General features: G+C 42.6%; 1 protein-coding gene across 1 annotated transcript in view; it reads right to left on the reverse strand.

The window, feature by feature from the left end:
- The window catches only part of LOC124553335 (TD and POZ domain-containing protein 1-like), a 609900-nt gene that overhangs the window by 557311 nt on the left and 35193 nt on the right, over window positions 1-17396 (reverse strand). Inside the window, exon 2 of the mRNA XM_047127211.1 lies at window positions 12800-13373. Within this exon, the coding sequence (XP_046983167.1) occupies window positions 12800-13362 (563 nt within the window). The 5' untranslated portion in view covers window positions 13363-13373. The remainder of the gene's footprint in view (window positions 1-12799; window positions 13374-17396) is intronic.

Here is a 17396-nt window from a genome sequence, read left to right on the forward strand (position 1 = left end):
CAAGACGAAACACATTTTAACTACGTCTTCCAAAGCACGCTTCATTGCTAGATTATTGATCTCCAACTTGTTTCTTCAAGAATTTTCGTCTCAATGTAAACAAAACATGTGACACGTGACATTTATTTTAAAAGTGCAAAGACTTTAGCACAGATAAGCCTTTACAAACAAGTGACATTCTAAAGAGAATATGTTCACATATCTCTGAAAGTGCACAAAACCATTAATTAATTTTATTTATTGAATGAACATGTGTAATAACATTTCGAAGTGAAAGAGAACAACGGACTATATGCCCAACAATTTATTACAAGGTAACAGCTCAAGTGAATACGAACTGTGAAATTTCTTACAGTCTATGTAAAACTGTCATTAATTTACGAGAGCAGTGATAGCTCTGAGCCAGTGCACTGCACTCTGGTACTGGAGTTTCCAGGTTCAATACCGCTCGGTATCAAATATTTTTATTTTTTATTTTCACTTTCATTTATCTTGTATGTAAATATTATTTATGTATTTGTATAGATGTATGACATTTATGATATTATATGTATGTTGAATCTGTGAAACATGATACGTAACAACTTATGATTCATAACATGATAAATAAAGAAAATACGTCAACAAATTGCTCAGCTGCAGGTGGTACACCTTTGCCTTCGCAATTTGGGGGGCAGTTTAAGGAACCATTTGCACTCGAGCACAGACGATATTTAATTTAGTTAACTTAGATTATATGTATCGATTTTTTAAGACAAGAGAATGCAAAATACAGCAATTAACTCCGCTCTCTTGTCACAGCCAGTAGGCATCAACGCTCTTATGTCATTCGTTGTCCTAGAAGGACGTAATATTTTGTGTGGCTCCACAGTTAGCCATTTCATACTTATTTGCAGAAAAGAGGCGCAGAACCAATAAGTCGCTCTCATTTGCAAATTATCTGCAATCATTTACCTATAATTTTACGTAAGTGTCATTCATATTGTAATGTATATGTTAAAATGAATATATGTTTTATTTAATCGTATGCTTTTCTTTGTTTTAGTAATTTTAGTTACTCCGTTTTCGTGATTGAAGCTCAGGTCAGATATTAGACTTTGTCTACAGAAAATATATAATGAGCCCTGGCTACGTTCCGTACATCTTCGGACGTGCGAAGCTCGATGAATTCACGGCGTAAATTATAATCTCTCAATTACTTACTCAACGAAACAAACAAACAAGTATTATTATTATTACAAATTATTACTATTATTATTATTATATTATTACTATTATTATTATTATTTTAATAATTTTTTTTTATTTGCTAAAACACCAAATTAGCGAGACTGTTTTGGCACAGATAGTAATTTTTAAAATACGATAGAATGTAATTCACTAAGTACATATATCAAATTCCTATTAAGCTTACAACCAGCAAAAAGCTTAATGTTAGGAAAAAGTTTCACATTTTACTCATACGCACCAGTTTCTCAAGCATGAGATCGGAAAGTAGTATTACTAAATTCTTATATAAATTTGGAATAGTCTCGTCCTTCCATAATTTGTGTGATGTCCCCGTTTATTCTGCTTCCTCGTTCTAACAATCTTGTCATCACCAATTCTGTGGATATTCCTGCCACTGTCAAAATTTGTTCGTCTATTAACTTCAGTAACCCTGCCAGAATCACCGGTTTAGTTACCCCGTGATTGTTCTGCCATTAGGCGTACAAAACGTTTTCTGCGTTACTTCCGAATCAGAACTTAAGCGGCTGCTAGCCGGCAACTGTACAACTGGACCTTACTAGTGTAGCAATCTGGCCAGAAAGTTTCTGTCAAACTTTCAGTTTCTTGGATACAACGAGAAGATAATACGTAATCTTACCCACTTGTTATTCCTGCAGTCGTTTATTTCCATTCTGGTAGGCTGAATCTATGGATTTCGCTACTAATTATAACAAAGCTGATCATTCGAAAACCCAATCAACCACATCATCAGACAGCCACTGGCATTTATCCGTTCGGCTTTACTCCGCTCAGCTCGAACGGCCCCATCCCCTTTTGTCTGCAGAAAGTTTATTTTCTAGATGCGATTAGGATTCTCCCGACAGAGACATCACGTACACTACGCACGCATTCAAAAATCAACTTACGATTCATTCAGAAATGAACTTAAAATGTGTTCAGAAACCAACAAGGATGCGTTTCAAAATGATATAAATGATCGATAGATCAACGTGCGCTGGATGCTAGGCGCTTTGTGAAACAAGTTTTTTTCCTTGAGAATATGAATTTGGCGCCCCCTTTTCCCGGTACCATCTAGCTGCTTGCTGCGACTGCTTGCACAGCAAAGAGCCACATTCCTGTAGCCAGAAGCGGGAGAATCTGCTTCTCAAACGCGACTCAACTGCGCATGCGCATGAGCTCTCTCGTAACTGCTAACACGAATGTAATGTAAACAGTTGTGACTTCACGGTCGTCGGAAGGAATTTGTTGTTATGAAGTATTGCACAGTCTTCCTAAAGCCTTTGACACACTTGCATGAGGACTGTGTCGTCGTCGTATATGGCGCATTTCCTTTGCATTTTAAGTTATTTTGGTTTTTTTCTCTCGTTAAGTTTCATTGTTGCAGTATTATTCTGCAGTTGCGGGATACAGTAATATCATTTGTTAGAGTAACGGTTCTTACCAGTCAAAATTACAAAAATTTAACTGAAAACTAAAACAATGAAAAATTACCAGAATTCTAAAAGATTCCCGGGTTTTTCTCAGATATCTCGGTTGTCGCGGGTCATATACACCCTGTAGAAGATGAAAACGTGCCCTTGAAATGCAGCGAACAGTTGAAACTAGCCAATAGTGTGGAATTGAACACTTCGTTTCAAACAAACTGGCTGCCTCAGCGGAAAAGATGAATAAAAGCCGAATTACTTCAGGAAAGCGACAAAAGTAACTTCATTGTTCTGCAAGATAATTAATGCTTGACTGTCAGATAAGTGGAAATTGTATTAAAATCTGGAACTAATGACATATTTTAATCTTCCATAATTGTGTGAATGTATTTTAATTCACTTGATATCTCCCAGCCACAGAAACCACTCTCTTTCATTTGACATGACAGCAGTGAACGAAGAGGAAACAGCAAAGTCACTAAATGTGAACACATATCACCCCCCCCCCCCCCCTCCCCACTACAAGTCAACCTGATCTGCGCATCAACCCTGGATCTATGATATTTCGTACCGGGGCAATACTAGACGGTTAGATGGTGGCGCCACCCCCCCCTCCCCCCCCACCGTCGAGCGCTTGAGATTGGACGTCAAAAAAAAACTTTTCAAAAAATGTTCATTTTGTAGAGCACTTCTTCCTGAAGAGTCCTATGCATAAAACATATAACTTCGATGAAATTTAAGACACATTATTTGGTCTTAAGTGTGCTGAAGTGCAGTGCCACGCCTCTTCACACAGCGTTCTCTTACTGCACTGCACGCCACTGCACTTCGCACTGTGGGACTCAAGTGAGTATTTTGTAACGGATGCCATCGAACTACATTCAGGACAGCGAAAATTAAAATGTCCTTTGATTTTAAACAAAATAACCTTGCAATTAATACTGGATGGAATTATTTGTAACCGGAAGAAGAAGAACTCTTCAGAAAATTTGGGTTCCTTATTGCCTAATAGCTAATAACTTTCTGTTCTGTGTGACATAAAATGAAATACAGGACACACAAAACCAAGTAAGACAAGAGACAGGCAAGACAGTATATATTTCTTCAATCCTTGCGTTTTCTCACTAATCTTGCTCCAGCTTTACACGCCGTGCTTTCCTTTCTGCGAAAGAATCTGTTACCTCATCAAAATTCGTCAATTGTTTTGCTACATGAAAAATCGAAATGACGTTGTCTAATACTCAAAAAGCTTTTAATACAAATAGTACCAAAGACTGGTGTGGTTTCTCGATCTCATTATGTCTATTGTCACGGTTTGCAGGACGAAAGAAAATAGGTCTTTCTAATATTGCAGCAGCTGTAACACACACCAGACAAGCGAGACTGTTTTGGTAATAATGCTCATTTTTATAATACGGCAGAATATAACTCGCCAGGTATATGAAATGCCTGTTTGGCCTACTACAAGCAAAAGGCTTTATGTTAGGAAATAGTTTCATGTTTCATTCATAAGCTCCCGTTTCTTACGCATGAGATCGAAAAATAGAAAAGTAGTAGTACGAAATTTTTGTATAAATTTGGAACCGCCCCGTTTCTTCTCCTTCCTCGTTCTAACAAAATCTTCTCATCCCTAATTCTGTAACTATTCCTATCATTGTCAAAGCTCATTCTCCAATTAACTCTACTAACTCTGCCAGAATCACCGGTTTAGTAATTATCCAGCGATTATTCTCCGGTTAGGCGTTATTACGTGTTCGTAGAACGCGTTTTCCGCGCTTCTCCCAGAATGGAACTTAAGCGGCTGCTAACCAGGAAATGAGCAACTTGCCCTCTCTAGTGTAGCGACCTGGTCAAAAACTTTCTGTCAAACTTTCATTTTCTTTGATACAGCGACAAGATAATACGTTAATATTTCGTATCTGTTATTCCTGTTGGTCGTTCATTTCTACTCTGGTAGTCTGAATCTATGGACGTAGCTATTCGCACATCATCTGCATACCAGTCAGTCACATACACATACTACATTCACCCGTGCGGCTTTATTCCACTCAGCTCGTGTAGCCCCGTCCCCTTTTGTCTGCAGGAAAGTTTATTTCCAGATGCGACGAGGATTCCCCTGGCAGGTACATCACGTACACTATGCACTATGATTCATTCAGAAATCAACTTAGAATGTGATCAAAAATGTGCAAAAAGCAACAGGGATGAGCTTCAAACTCTTTTGAATAATCGATAGACCAATGTGCTCTAGATGCTAGGTGCTTTGTGAAACAAGGTTATTTTTCCTCAACAATACGAATTTGCCCCCCCTCGCCGCACTTCAGGTTTCTGCCGCCAGAGTGCTCGAGAGCGCAGTGAGACAAAGTGGCGACAGGAGCCGAGAAAGCGTATGTCGTGCTTGAAACGCACTTACATCAGTCAGTCATAACAGTGCAACGACACTTCAGGACGAAGTTCAACAAAGATCCACCAACTGCTAACTCCATTCGGCGATGGTATGCGCAGTTTAAAGCTTCTGGATGCCTCTGTAAGGGGTAATCAACGGGTCGGCCTGCAGTGAGCGAAAAAACGGTGGAACGCGTGTGGGCAAGTTTCACGCGTAGCCCGCGGAAGTCGAATAAAGCAAGCAGGGAGCTAAACGTACCACAGCCGACGGTTTGGAAAATCTTACGGAAAAGGCTAAAGCAGAAGCCTTACCGTTTACAATAGCTACAAGCCCTGACACCCGATGGCAAAGTCAAACGCTTTGAATTTTCGGCGCGGTTGCAACAGCTCATGGAAGAGGATGCGTTGAGTGCGAAACTTGTTTTCAGTGATGAAGCAATATTTTTTCTTAATGGTGAAGTGAACAGACACAATGTGCGAATTTGGAGGTAGAGAATCCTCACGCATTCGAGCTCGCATCAACGATGCTTTCGAACTCATTGACGGGGACATGCTGCGCCGAGTGTGGGAGGAACTTGATTATCGGCTTGATGTCTGCCGAATCACTAAAGGGGCGCATATCGAACATTTGTGAATGCCTAAAAAAACTTTTTGAGTTTTTGTATGTGTGTGCAAAGCATTGTGACAATATATCAAATAATAAAGTTACTGTAGAGCTGTGAAATCGCTTCAATCATTTGTAATAACCCTGTACTCAAACGCGACTCAACTGCGCACGCGCGTGATTCCGCTCGTAACTGCTTAAATGAATCTAATGGAAACAGTTGCGACATCACGCTCATCGGTGGTAATTTGTTGTTACGAAGCACTGCATTGTCTTCTTACAGCCTTTCACACATTTTGCTGTTGGCAGGCGCTTGTATGAGCACTGTGTGTTTTTTGTTTACATATGAAGCATTTCCTTCGCAATTTATATTTCATTCCCTCGTTCATATTTTGTTGCTGCAGTATTATTCTGCAGTAGCAGGATACAGTAATGTCCTTTGTTAGAGTATCGGTTATCACCAGTCAAAATGACAAAAAATTAACTGAAAACTAAATCGATGAAAAACTCCCGGGATTCTAGAAAATTCCCGATTTTCCCGGTTTTCCTGGGGATGAAAAAATTCCTGGGTCTTTCCCGGATCTTCCGGGTCGTATACACCATGTAATAGTCTCTTGTTAGGAATGGTATCAAACCCTTCTGGAAATCTAGGAATATGGAATCGATCTTATATCCCTTCATGGGAATAAATAGCTAACTGTGTTGCACAAGAACGATATTTTCTGAATCCGTGTTGGTTATGTATCAATAAGTCATTTTCTTCGAGGTGAGTCATAATGTTGGAGTACAGTATATTCTCCAAAATCCTACAGCAAATTGAGGTCAGTAATATGTGTCTGTAATTCAATAGGTTACTCCTATTTGCTTTCTTGAGTATTGGTGTGACCTGTGCTACTTTCCAGTCTTTAGGAACAGACCTTCCGCCAAGTGAACGGTTGTATATGATTGCTAAGAAAGGCACTATTGTGTCTGCATACTCTGAAAGGAACCTGATTCATATTCCATCTGGACCAGAAGACTTGCCTTAAGTGATTTGAGTTGTTTCACAACACCTAAAATATATACTTTTATGTTACTCATGCTAACAGCTGTTCTGGTTTCGAATTCTTGAATAGTTACATTGCCTTTTTTCGTGAAGGAATTAAGGAAAACTGTATTTAGTAACTCCGCTGCAGTGGCACCACCATCGGTAACTTCTCCATCGCTATCGCGCAGTGACGGTGTTGACTGTTTTGCCACTGGTGTACTTTACATACGACCAGAATGTCTTTGGGCTTTCTACCACATTTTGAGACAATGTTTCATTGTGGAAACTATTAAAAGGGAATAAGTCAAGTCCATTCAAAAGACTCCTGCCACATTAAATTACTTGTTTGGCTCCCACGTTTCCCTTTGTATAGGGGAGAAATTTCTGTATTATACAATAGCGTATTGCATTCTGCTCTGGTTAATTTCAAAAGGCATGTCTAAGAGTCTCACTGCTGTTGGTCCCAGGTAGGTAGGTGTGTGTGTGTGTGTGTGTGTGTGTGTGTATGTGTGTGTGTGTGTGTGTGTGTGTGTGTGTGTGTGTGTGTTACTGAAGCATAAATTGGTCCATACTTTATTTTGAAATCCACCAGCTATTGAGTCATCTCGCAAACGTGTCAGATCACTTTGAGATGGCAGTATATTTTCAGTAGAACCAACTATCTTTGCCCACGTCGGTTGCTCTTTTCTAAAAATAAAAGTTAACTATACCATGGAATTATGCAAAATTTCTCCTCGGTGAATCAAATCAACTACTCATCACACCTGGTGACCTCCATCATCCATCAGTTTGTTTACATGTGACGATCCATACAGTGCTGTACGCATCTCCACTCAGCCACACCCACTGCATTTCTCACTTCTCGAGAACAGATGCCTCAACCATTAGATCAGCTGAGTGCGTTTGCTGGCGTGGATGGAATTGCCATTGTGGATGATGTTTTTTACCCATGATTTGCTAACACCACCACCAGAGGTTCTCATGTACATCCTCTGCAGTAGGGTAACATCCACCGATTCGATTTCCCTTTTGCTACTCTTCCCACAAGTCCCCCGGGGTAAACTCTAGTGCAAGTGTCGATGAGAAGCTGAGTCAGAAGTGGAGGTGTGCTCAGGCAGCCGACTGCTCAAGGAGACTGCCTGCAATAAGCAGCAAATCTGGGTTCCTGTTACAGTGCGGCACAGATTTCCAATAGGCACTACAGATGTAACTGACCAGGGAACCATTTAAGGAATATTCGAATTACATTTTAAGACATACCCAAAACAAGCTGTATCCTCATTCCGGTAGTAAATATTAACTTTGTCATTATTACTTGTATTTCTGTTTACCTTTCTTTTGCCACTTCTTCCTGAGTGTCTTCAATAACTTATATCTACAACCATTCACATTGGTTTTGTTGAGTGGAATTGTGTGAAAAATCCCGTTTCCACGCCCATTTAATTCAGAATCAATTTGTAAGACACACAATCATCACTCAAAACAAAATCTAGATTCAACACATCAATATATAAAGAATATTTGGAAATGGGTATTATTTGTATGGGACACTTCGTACGTAACTACAGTTGAGTGACTCTGAACTGAACGTAATTCTCACTGCAAATACAGAGAACGAGAAATCTTCTGCATATGTGCTCAATCTTCAAAATATCATAGCCAAAAAAGTGAGAAAGGAGTAATGTTTAATGGCAACCGTAACCTCCATCCAAAAACTGAAGGAATCTGTATTTTACTTTATTTACTATATCGGCTGGTTAATGCCAAAATAAGCAGTACTGCGAGGGTAAGACTTGGGCACGTGTGGCAACACAACTCACCGGAAGCGAGAGACGGCTGCGTCATCAGGTGGAGGGGTGTGTCGGGCAGTCGTGGGAGGCGCAGCTGCAGCAGGAGTCCGGCTGTGGCCGCTGTGGGGTTGACGGTCAGAGCTGGGGGTGGGCCCGCCCCCTGTGGCGGTTGGCGAGCTGCACAGAGAAACACTGTGTGGGTGGGCGTGTTCACACAGGGGCTCACTGCAGGCGGTACAGCTGAGGGACTGTCCACCGGGGCAACAGAACACACAGTGCCAACAACACCAGCCTGTCACTTAACGTGACTGTAGCATCAATTAACTGGTCTTTTTCTGCACTACTTCTGCTATATTCCCCAATGGCGTAGCTTAAGTTGCAAAACAACAAATTGTTCACAAGGAAGCAAAAACCAAATCCCAAACATAAGGGCCAACAATTTTGCTGCCCTGACAGAACAACTATCAGACAGAATTTAGAAGCAGTTAAAGTCAACTGGCTGCTACTTTTGGTTGTGAGGTAATTCGAAAACTGATGTATGGATGCTGAATTATATCACAGGAGGAAGAGAGACAGAGACACACACACACACACACACACACACACACACACACACACACACACACACAGGGGGGAGAGGGGGGAAGAGGGGGAGGGGGGAGAGGGGGGAGAGGGGGGAGAAGGGGGAGAGGGGGGAGAGGGGGAGAGGGGGGAGGGGGAGAGGGGGGAGAGGGGTGGAGAGGGGGGAGGGGGAGGGGGGAGGGGGAGGGGGGAGGAGGGAGGAGGAGAGGGGGAGGGGGGTGAGGGGGAGGGAGAGAGAGAGGAGGGAGGGATCCAGTGATAGAGAAACAAACTGATAAGTTGGGGTACCAACTTACTTTTTGAAACTACATGATCATGGATATGCAGGGGTTGTTTGATGTGAAGCTTGAGGGAATGAAGATGGACAAGAAATACAAAAGGTATGCTACAAAAGTTATTAAGAGTATATTCAAAATCTGCATTTGAGTAAAGCAAATAGAACTGTATATATGCATGTAATGTCTCCACAATTCGATTCATTGAAAAGACAGCAGTGGTGATGTGTTTCTTAAACAATAATTTTCGTGTTGAGCAGTTTGCAGTAGAGGCCACCATTAATAGAAAAAAATGGATTACGCAGTGTATGCAATTTTATCTGATGGACAACGTTTCAACTTGTGAAGTAACCTATAGTCTACTGAATATGGTTTTTTTTTTTAAATTGAAAAGGAAACAAAGTAGACTTGTATGGAGCATATGTATCCGAGAGACAGAGGCAACAAATGATAGCTGGATGAAAACGTCACATCAATACTGACGTTGTGGGAGATATGTCGTATACCTGTAGGTGGACAGCGAATATAATCTGCTGTATCCCAGTAGCAGGAAACCTGATAGGATTCACTGGACGACCTCTGGTAACGCCACAGGGAACTTCAAACAAGACAGGGGGGCAGAGATTGCCTGTCTGTTTTGTAAAAGGGAATGCACAGAAAATATTCAGGGCGATAGCTGAACAGAGACGAGAAGGAAATGTGATTGTAAGGCACAGCATTGAGTGTGACAATATTATTGTGCTGGCTGGATTATTCTCTTCTTGTTTGCCCCCAGTGTGCTCGAGTAGCCCCAGTGCTCATAGCTCCTGCTTTCCTGGATATCTCAGTGAGTCACACCCTGCTCTTTGGGGCCAGTCACCCAGGGGTAGCGTCTTTTTCAGTAATCAGGAAAGTCCTCAGTCCCGGGTTTGAACCTCACCATCGCTTGAATTTTGAATAAGAATAATCAGCATTGGTGTCTGAAGACTTCCAGCGTAAGGTATCGCCCTCTTTCAGCCAACAGCCTTTCCAAAGAGGGCGGAGGGGCCGACAGAGGTTCAGGGCACTCTCTTTCCCTTGAGGCCTGAAACTGGTCCTAAATGAGGAAGAATTGGCAATGATCAACAACATGAGGACACAGAAGGCAATGTAAACCACTGTGTAAATATGCATAACGTGCATCAACATGACATGTGGCATGTGATTCAATAAGAGCCATAACGGTCTCTCCATTAGCAAAAGACTAGTCCCCCGTTCAAACCTCCAGGCGAGGAGGCCCAAGGGGGAGGTGACCATGAGAAAAAAGTTGAGTAATCAACAAAAGGATAACGTTCTACGAGTCGTCATGTGGAAAGTAAGGAATTTGTATGTGGTTGGGAAGCTAGAAAATAAGAAAAGGGAAATGCTGAGGACGTATCTAACTATAGTGGGTGTCAGTGATGTGGAAAGGAAAGAAAAGTAGAGGAAAGGAAAGGAAAGGATTTCTGGTCACATGAGAATAGGGTAGTAGCAACAGCAGCAGATAACAGGAGTAGGATTCAGTATCAATACAAAGGCAGGGGCAGAAAGTGAGATACTGTGAACGGATGAGTATAGATGTTGTCGTGAGAATCGAAAGCAAACCAACAACATGCATAGTTTAGAAATACATGATGACGTCGCAAGTTGAAGGTGAAGAGAGAGAAAGTATGAGGATATTGAACAGGTAATTTGGTACATATGTGATAGTCATGGAGGGATTGAAACGCAACCGTAGGGGAAGGAGTAGAAGAAAGGGTTACACGAGAATATGTACTTGACAATAGGAATAGGAGAGAAGTAAGGTTAGTTAAGTTCTATAGTAAATTTATCCTAGTAATAGCTAGTATAGTCTATTCAAGAATCTTGAGACAAGGGGGTATACTTGGGAAAGGACAGAAACATGGGAGGTTTAAAGTCAGATTTTGAAATCAGATACTGTACTGTAAAGCATACCCAGGAGTAGATATAGACTGATAACAATTAGGAGTGATGAAGAGTAGGCGGAATTTTACGAGACTCGTCAGGAGCAATCGATGTACAAAGAAGTGGAATACCGTAGTACTAAGGAAAGAAGAGATGAGATTTATGTTCTCTGAGGCTACAGATACTGCGATAATTAACAGCTCAATAGTTGGAAAGAAAAACGTAGGTACAAAGAAGCTAACTGCGAAGAAACCATGGGAAACATAAGAAATTCTTCAGTTGATCAATCAATGACAGAAGTTCAAAAATATTCAGGAAAATTCAGTAATTGAGAAATATGTCACTTAAGCATGAAATGAAAAGGAAGTGCAGAGAAGCTAACGTGAAATGGCTGCACGAAAAATGTGAAGAAATCAAAGAAGAAATGATTCTTGGGACGACTGACGCAGCATATAGAAAATTCAAAGCAATCTTCCACGGAATTAAAAGCAAGCGTGGTAACATTAAGAGCACAATGGGAATTCCAGTGTTAAATACAGAGGCGAGATCAGATAGTTGGAAAGAGTACACTGAAGGCCTCTGTGATTGGAACAACTTGTCCGATGGTGTGACAGAAGAACAAGCAGGAGTCGATATGGAAAATATTGGTGACTATAATCAGATTTTAAAACCGCTTTGGAAAATTTAAGATCAAAGAAGGCATGAGGTATAGACAACATTTAATCACAAGTTCTAAAATCACTGGGTGAGGTGGCAAAACGTCTATTCTCACTGTTGTGTAGAATGTATGAGTCTAGCAATATACAATCTGACTTTGAGAGAAATATAATCATCACGATTTGGGAGACTGCAAGAGCAGAGAAGCGTGAGAATTATCGCACAATCATCTTAACAGCTGAAGCATCCACGTTGCTGACAAGGATAATACACAGGAGAATGGAAAAGAAAATTGAAGTTCCGTGACGTTCATAGGATTTGTGGTCCTGGAGAAAGCGTTCGGCAATATCAAATGTTGCAAGATGTTTGAAATTCTGCGAAAAATTCCGTTAAGCCACAGGAGAAGTCGAGTAATTTGCAATATGTGCAAGAGGCAAGAAGGTAAAATAAGAGTGGAAGATCAGGAACGAAGCACTCTGGTTAAAAAGGGTGTCAGATAGGGATGTAATCTTTCGCCTCTACTGTTCAATCTATATACCGAAGAAGCGATGACGGAAATAATGGAAAGACTTAAGAGTGGAATTAAAATTCATGGTGGAATGATATGAGATTTGGTGATGACTGATTCTCTCTGTGACAGTGAAGAAGAATTACAGGGTTTGCTGAATGGAATGAACAGTCTGAGAAGTACAGAATATGGAATCAGAGTAAATCAGAGAAAGGCGAAATTGATAGAAGCAGAAGAAGTGAAAACAGCGAGAGACTTAGCATCGTGACTGATGATCAGTAATTATATCAAGTTAAGACGTTACGCAACGTAGGCAGCAAAGAAACCCAAGACGAACAAAGCAAGGACGACGTCAAATTCACACTCTCACTGCCAAAAAGGGTATCGTGCTTACCTGGCTTCTGCTGGTGGCTCACCGAGCATACTGCAGACTTCAATGACTTCTTGCGGGTACTCGAGCACAGCGTCCGCCCAGCCCCGCGTGGCCATCACCTGCAGGTGGTCCTTTATGAAGGCGACGGCAGCCCTGGTGGCGTCCGGGCATGAGTGCCTCACTGCCCTGACGGCCGTCGCCGCTGCGGTCTCGACGGCCAACTGCGAGATCAGCTGCCGCTCGCAGGCAGCCTTCAGGCCCGACAAGCCGTACTTGTCGGCCGCCGAGAGCAGCTGGGGGGCCGTGTCGGGCAGCTGGGGGGCCTGCAGGGTATACGCGTAGGCCACCAGGAGCCTCAGCACCGGGCCCTCCACGTCGTCGACGCTCACCTGGCCGCAGCTGGCCTCCAGCATGTCGTGCGCGAACATCGCTGCGAACACGGGGCTCGCGGCTGCCAACACGGCCCTGTGAGCCGCCACCCTCGTCTCGCCCGCCACCAGCGTCACCAGGGCGTCTTCACCCCCGTCTAGCAGGGCAGCCAGGGCCTCGGTTGTGGTGTTCTGAACCTCCGTAACTGCCGACATGGTGGGTGGTCCTGAAACACAGTGCCACTGAGCAGCCCTCACACTGCACCCTCAACACTTGTACGAAGCGCATGCAGACCTTTATGAAACAACAGCTGTTAAAGTGTTGTACACCCTAAATCAATTGCAACGTCACCAGTTTCCTTAAAATGACAAGGGTCCGTACTGCTTCGTGATCACATAAAGTTTGTAACTACCAGCGCGGTGCTACGATAGACTGCTTTCACCTTCTAAAAATGTTATCGTTCTCAGTCAAAAGATGGTTTATTTATGTCATAGCAAAAAATTGGCAAAGCAACAAACGTCTTTCAGCCCTAAAGATACAGGACTTATATTTAAATCCAAGCTCGTGGCACCTCTGAGAAATATTTTCTTCCTCCTTATCTCAAATTCCTCAGATCCGTGACACCTCATCAGAAGCAATGTACATGTAAGGCAGAAATCAGTTTCCTCGGTGAATGTCTCAGGGTAGGCACAATTAAACTTTACTGGCCGCCTTGACCGAGCGGTTCTAGGCGCTTCAATCTGGAACCGCGCGCCTGCTACGGTCGCAGGTTCGAATCCTGCCTCGGGTATGGATGTGTGTGACGTCCTTAGGTTAGTTAGGTTTAAGTATTTCTAGGTTCTATTGGACTGATGACCTCCGATGTTAAGTCCCATAGTGCTCAGAGCCATTTGAACCGTTCTGAACCACTGTAAGGGTCTAGATTCATTCGTACGTTTAACTCTCCTTTTAACAGACTGATATCTGTGTCTTCTTTCTTAAGAAAAAGATTCAGCGCCCACCTCCGTGGTAAACAATGCTGCATAATACAATCATAAATCATGTCGCCATTTTATCCGAATGTTGCAAGCTATGGTGTACCCAGGTATTTCCAGGTTGAGCAGTTTAGGAATTAAACTCGTTGCCTCCATTTCCAGAACGTGTGTTGTGGAACTTTCACACAAATATATATTTGCATCTCCTTTTGGCGTGGCCGTGTTTGTATAGCATCTTTGCCCCACAGTACATTCGGATACTTATTAGATGACAGATACGTCATGGCTAAACCAAAGTAAGCTGTATCACAGCTCCGACATCACTCTTTACTCTCCTGGTCGTATGAGTAGCAAACGACGGAGTCAGTGAAATAGTTCCACACCCTACAGTGTAAACTGGTTTCGTAAATTCAGACAAGTGGGTTTCGCGAGAACGGCATCCACTTTTTTCGAAACGTGCCGACTTAGCACCTCCATTCCACCAGCGTAAGACGTCTGCCGGGCCGTTACAGTGCCAGGAGAGCGCCTAAGAACTCGTCCCAAGGCTTCTGTCACGCCAGCTCGACGTAGATGGAGACGCCGAGGCAGTGGTGTACAGAGCGTAGCGCCGGAGGTCACCGCAGGGTCGCAGGCCAACACGTACACTGCAGGCTTCTGGAAGCCACCCGACCAACCCAAGTCTTCCTTTCCCATCCCTCGTTAGTTAGTTGTACATTTGCTTCCGTTTTATGTCGCTTTGCGGTTTTGTTTCGTCTCCCCATTCCAAGTATGCACTCAATGTTATAGGCTCAAAACTTTGGACACTGGCGTTGTAATCGCATAATGAACGACTTTTCACTGTTGTTTACAGGTATTGTTACCGTATTTTCCTACATCCAAGTGCTGCTGCATGTCAATAAACGAAGTGGTAAAAGCTGTAAAGCCGTTTACATTTCCGTACAGTCTTCGAGCATCGACATGTTCCTCGTCTAAGAATCAGACGTCATTGTCTTATAAATCTTTAATGTATCCTGAGATCAGTGGTGTAGTATTCTACTTTATTGTGACATTCGCAATGCGACAGTAGTTTACACTGAGCTTTCGCAGATCCTTTCACTCAAACCGTTTTCTAGGTAATCACAAATTTGCCAAGATACTGAGCGGGATCGCGTCTGAATTATTAGTAGACAGAGAGCCATGGTCCCGATCACCTTCAGCATATTTTGGAGACACAATCTTCGTGCGTGAAATGCAAGTAGTGGACTGGATATGCAGGGCGCGGCGGTGAGACACTCTGGACTCACATTCGGGAGGACAGTGGTTTGATCACACACCGTGCAGCAGGTCTGCAGACGAAGGGCGAATGAGTGGACGTGGCTGCTTGTCATTTGTGTCTTCTGCACCGGTTTTCTGTTTGCTGTCCACCCACACAGGTTTTTCTTCATAGAGTCTCTCTCAATAGGAGTGCCGTGATGGTGCCCTAGGAGAGGCATGACCTTTAAGATAGCCCTACCGTTCTTCATTACCGAATGTTCCACAAATTGCAACAGGTATTTAGCTGTCGGTGTGTCGTTTCCCAGGAAAACCGTGAGGAAGTGGTTTCATTTCGTCCATCATTAAAGTTGTTTACAAGCTTTCCAATGAGTACGACGAGCATTAAACTACTTTTCAATATTTATATAACTTCCAATGGTGGTGATGTTTCCTTCTACAGTGTAATTTCTGTGTGTGGGTCACAAGTCAGAAACGATTTCACGGTGCCATCAATTTGGAATCTTTACAGTCGCCTCATCAGTATGAATTGCAGACTTCTTTATTCTTTTTCCATATAAAATTCGAAATTAATCAGCGAAAGCACTCGACGCCCTCTCTAAGGCTTTTTATTAATGAGAAAACATTTGACTGACCTTTGATATTAATAGATCACTTTCTTCCACCCCTCAGAGGCATTTTCGATGTGATGGGGCCTTCCACTGTAATTCCACATATCGGATGGCATCTGGTCTTTATCAACCAACTGGTCCAGAAATAGTCCAATAATCGACGAAACTAGTTTTTCAGACAGTATTTTCTGAATAGACAGCCAACCATGATCCAATATTTCTAAGACAATGTATCGTACTCTGAATAGATTGTTAGATAACAATGTCTTTCTTCGTTTCGTTAAGAGGGGACTTCTTTCCACGTCGTTGATTAAAATGAAAATTGCAACTCGTAATCTCTGGTTCAGGAAATAAATTTCCAGCTGATTGGAATGGACATTAGCAATTTCCAGAGTCATTATGAGAGAAGCAGGGTTCCATCCGAGCACATTTTCATTTGTTAAGTAATAGTAAATATTAGGACTATGTAGTATGTATCAAATAGTGAGGTGCATTCTGACTCCAACCATGTACACAATTGTCTTTCATGATTCAAACAAACTGTTAGTGGTTAAATTACGCTCTGTGCAAAATTCTGCCAGACAGCTTCCCCTTTCATTCCCTTACTTCAGTTCTTTTCTCCTCCAACTTTTCTTCCGCTTCGTATTCTGCCTATCGATTTCGAGTGCCCCATCACAAGTTTTCACCTCGTTTAACGATCTGACCAATTTCTTTTCTCTCAAAAAGCATTTCCTTAATCTGTTCGTCATTTTCGGAACCAGTTGACGTGCAGGCCAGTACTTCTGTAACTGGTTTGGCTGTGTGTCTGTCCTGGCTGTGGTAGCGACTTCACTGTGCAGCTCAGATAGCAATAAGATGTTAGTGTTTTCGGCCGAGAACGATATTAAACAAATTTCCAGTGACCTCAGGGAGAAATCGAAGGAGGAGCTATTCTCAAACACACGCATTTCTTGCTACCAGATGCCGAGACGAAGACAGGCATTGTGAAGAACCTAGCCACACCAAGATCAAGGACCCTGATTAAAATACATAAGCATAATCATCCGACTGAGCTAATTATAAAATTACGGGGGCATTCGATCTGCAACGCTACACTTTTTTCTCGGCCAATTTCTGTTGGAAAAATGCGAAATTTGTGAGACATCGTGGAATATTCCCGCTTCAGCCCCTACAGCTTCATGGAATTCCATCAGCTGACAGCACCGTATGTAGCCTCCAAAATGGCGTCCGTGAAGGAGGTTCGACCCCAGCTGAGAGCGGTAACGAGTTTCTTTCGGATGAAAACCAGAGCATCGGAGATGTTCATACCCGCTTGCAGAATGTCTGAGGAGATTTGGCAGTGAACAGAAGCACCGCGAGTCGTAGTGCGAGGTGTCTGTCAGCATCAGAAGAGCTTACTGGTGATCAACGCCT

Source organism: Schistocerca americana, chromosome 11 (genome assembly GCF_021461395.2).
Source record: "Schistocerca americana isolate TAMUIC-IGC-003095 chromosome 11, iqSchAmer2.1, whole genome shotgun sequence".
Taxonomy (NCBI): Eukaryota; Metazoa; Arthropoda; class Insecta; order Orthoptera; family Acrididae; genus Schistocerca; species Schistocerca americana.